The 2,500-nt window shown below is 36.0% G+C and overlaps 2 protein-coding genes across 4 annotated transcripts in view; one reads left to right on the top strand and one right to left on the bottom strand.

The window, feature by feature from the left end:
• LOC138045363 (uncharacterized) overlaps positions 1-2,500 on the top strand; it is a 235,795-nt gene that overhangs the window by 155,321 nt on the left and 77,974 nt on the right. The gene's annotated exons all lie outside the window — the stretch shown is intronic.
• Positions 1-2,500, bottom strand: part of LOC138045300 (schlafen-like protein 1) — a 14,880-nt gene that overhangs the window by 2,440 nt on the left and 9,940 nt on the right. For all 3 annotated transcript variants that reach the window (XM_068891759.1, XM_068891750.1, XM_068891743.1), the window contains one exon: positions 1-871. This exon is cut by the window's left edge and continues 2,440 nt beyond it. In XM_068891759.1, coding sequence (XP_068747860.1) covers positions 731-871 — 141 coding nt within the window. In that variant the 3' untranslated portion in view covers positions 1-730. The remainder of the gene's footprint in view (positions 872-2,500) is intronic.

The raw sequence follows: 2,500 nt of genomic DNA on the forward strand, positions 1-2,500 counted from the left end.
ATTAATTTAAAGTTACCAAGAGAAGTAAAACTATTTATCTTTTCACATAAAGGGCAAAATTACTGAATGCTGATTGGCTGAGATGGAGGGCATTTTTTTTCTTAGTCACAGAGGCACTTTTGGTAATCAAGAGGGCCTAATAATAATTATTACCTGATCCTGATTGCTTAACATTTGCTTATACAGTGCAAGTGAGGTTACAAGCAGAATCTTTAATTTATCACTCTGATTAAAATGCTTTTTGTTCTCATATTATAAAACACATTTTAAGCAACATTTTTGTTGATGACAATGATTTATTGAATTGAACTTTATCAGAATAAAAGCATGTTTATTTTAAGATACACTGTATACAAAGTGTTCATTGAACTGATTGGTCATTTAAGTTGTCATTTGTCGTGGCATTGAATAGGCTTTTCTCAATAATTTTTCCCTTTATGTGATAAACATATAATTATTGTAATGTGCACTCGTGCAATTAAAGGTTATTTCACTCATATTTTCAATTTTGTGAAAACTTTGAAAATACCTGTGAAATTATTACTTAATTGCTCTCAGGCAATGTGATGACAGTGTAAAATAATATCTTTATCAGTCATCACATGTTTATCAGATGTATGACTATTGAGGTTGCCACAGACACCTTGAGCTGGTCCCAATTAGGATGTCACCTGTAGAGGAAATCACCTCTAGATCTGTATTCCATGCCAGCTGTAAGTCTATATGAAACTCATGGACTAACAATAATGACTTGTTTTTCGCGAACTGGATTTGGTGTTGCTTCTTTGCTGGTTCTTTTCTCCAGGGTATCTGTAGCTTTAGGTGTCTCAGTAATTTGTTGCAATTTTTCAATTCTTCGTCTCTCTATTTTCTGAAAAAATTCAATAAACAGAAGAGTTTTTAATGCTATCATTCCTGAAAATAGACCCTTCCATGGTTTTTGACTGCCATGTTGGCTGGGAGGCAAACACAGCTAAATTGACAGGAAATGTCTGGGATTTTGGCCAACTTTGAACCTCTGTAGTACCACTAAAAAGAGATGGATTTCCAACTTTTGCCACTACTTTAAATAGTTTTATTGATATCATTTATTCGACAAAAAATAAGGCCATTAGGAAGATACGTATGACGTCGGTAAATTTGAATAATAAATCTTCTCATGTTGTTTCTATTTTCGTGGCAATTTGCCGTGATGATTTTAGAAGGGTTTGTATGAAATCTTAAAATTCGTTTGGGGTTGTTGTAGCCCAAATCTGTTCTTTACATTTCATGAAAATAATCTCAGTATAAATGTCTTTTAAAAGACACTTTCACTGTGGAAATCCATCTCTTTTTAGTAACGCTAGAGCTCTTGAAAGTCAGCCAAAATCCTATACATTTACTGTAACTTTAGCCGTGTTTCCCCCCTGCCAAGACAGTGCCAAAAACTGTGGAAGGGTCTATTGTGTAGCAATGTTAAGGGATAAAAGCACAATCAAATTGCAAAAATCAGATGGGGCAAAAGACCTTTACATCAGATCTAAATGGTTTCGCTCCTGATTAACTTAAATTGCTTTTTAATGAAAGGAGTAGAGGTTGCCTATTTACCGAGTTAGGATTTCGAGTTGGATTTTTGAGTTGGTCAGTGTAAAACACCAACTTCAAACCAGGGGTAAATTGCAGACTAATGTTATAATATAACAGTTGAAAAAGCCCAAACCCTTTGGAAGCACTAACACTTAAGCCTAAATATTGTTTTATGCCTAATTAGGCCGAAGGTTAGCACTACTAAAGGATTTGGGCTTTTTAAACAGTTACATTAAAACCTTAGTCTGCATTTTACCCCAGGTCTGCAGTCTGCATTTTACACTAACCAACTCAAAAATCCAACTCAAAAATCAACATCAAAATCCTAACTCGATAATTAGCCTGTCTCGAAGGAGTAGACAAGTATCACTTACTACAACCTGAGAGACATGCAAGGGCAAACTTGCCATTCCGCTACCCCTCACAAAATTTCTCAAAACCAGTTTTTGTTAAGTTAAACAGCTTATATAGTGGTGTTTTGGGGAAAGGCTTACCCCTTGAGCTCCACCAAGCACAAACTCTCAACAGTTTGTGCAATGGTTGTAATGATTTCTTTCAATGACTGATCATGTTTATGATTGGTTCATGTAAATAGAGGGCATGTTCCACAGTACCGGCCACTTGACGACATAATGTGCTCTTAATTTTCCTTGATTAAATTGCAAAGATATACTGGTAAAATGTTTTAATAGCCTTGTAGTCCCTGGTGTTGTGGCCGTCCTGCTCTCTCCAGCAGAAGTGGCCAGCTTGGCGTGATGTCTCTAAAACGGCTTACGGTGTATGAAGCAACTTAAGCAGAAACAGCCATAAGCCAAAAAGGGACTTTGCCGAGTGCTGGAACATGTAGATGTAGATGTAGATCTGCCAGGTAATGTCTTACAGTGTAACCTTTGTCAGGTGCAGTCAAGTGCGAAATAAATTGAATGAAACTAAT

This window comes from Montipora capricornis, chromosome 1 (genome assembly GCF_036669925.1).
Source record: "Montipora capricornis isolate CH-2021 chromosome 1, ASM3666992v2, whole genome shotgun sequence".
Classification (NCBI taxonomy): domain Eukaryota; kingdom Metazoa; phylum Cnidaria; class Anthozoa; order Scleractinia; family Acroporidae; genus Montipora; species Montipora capricornis.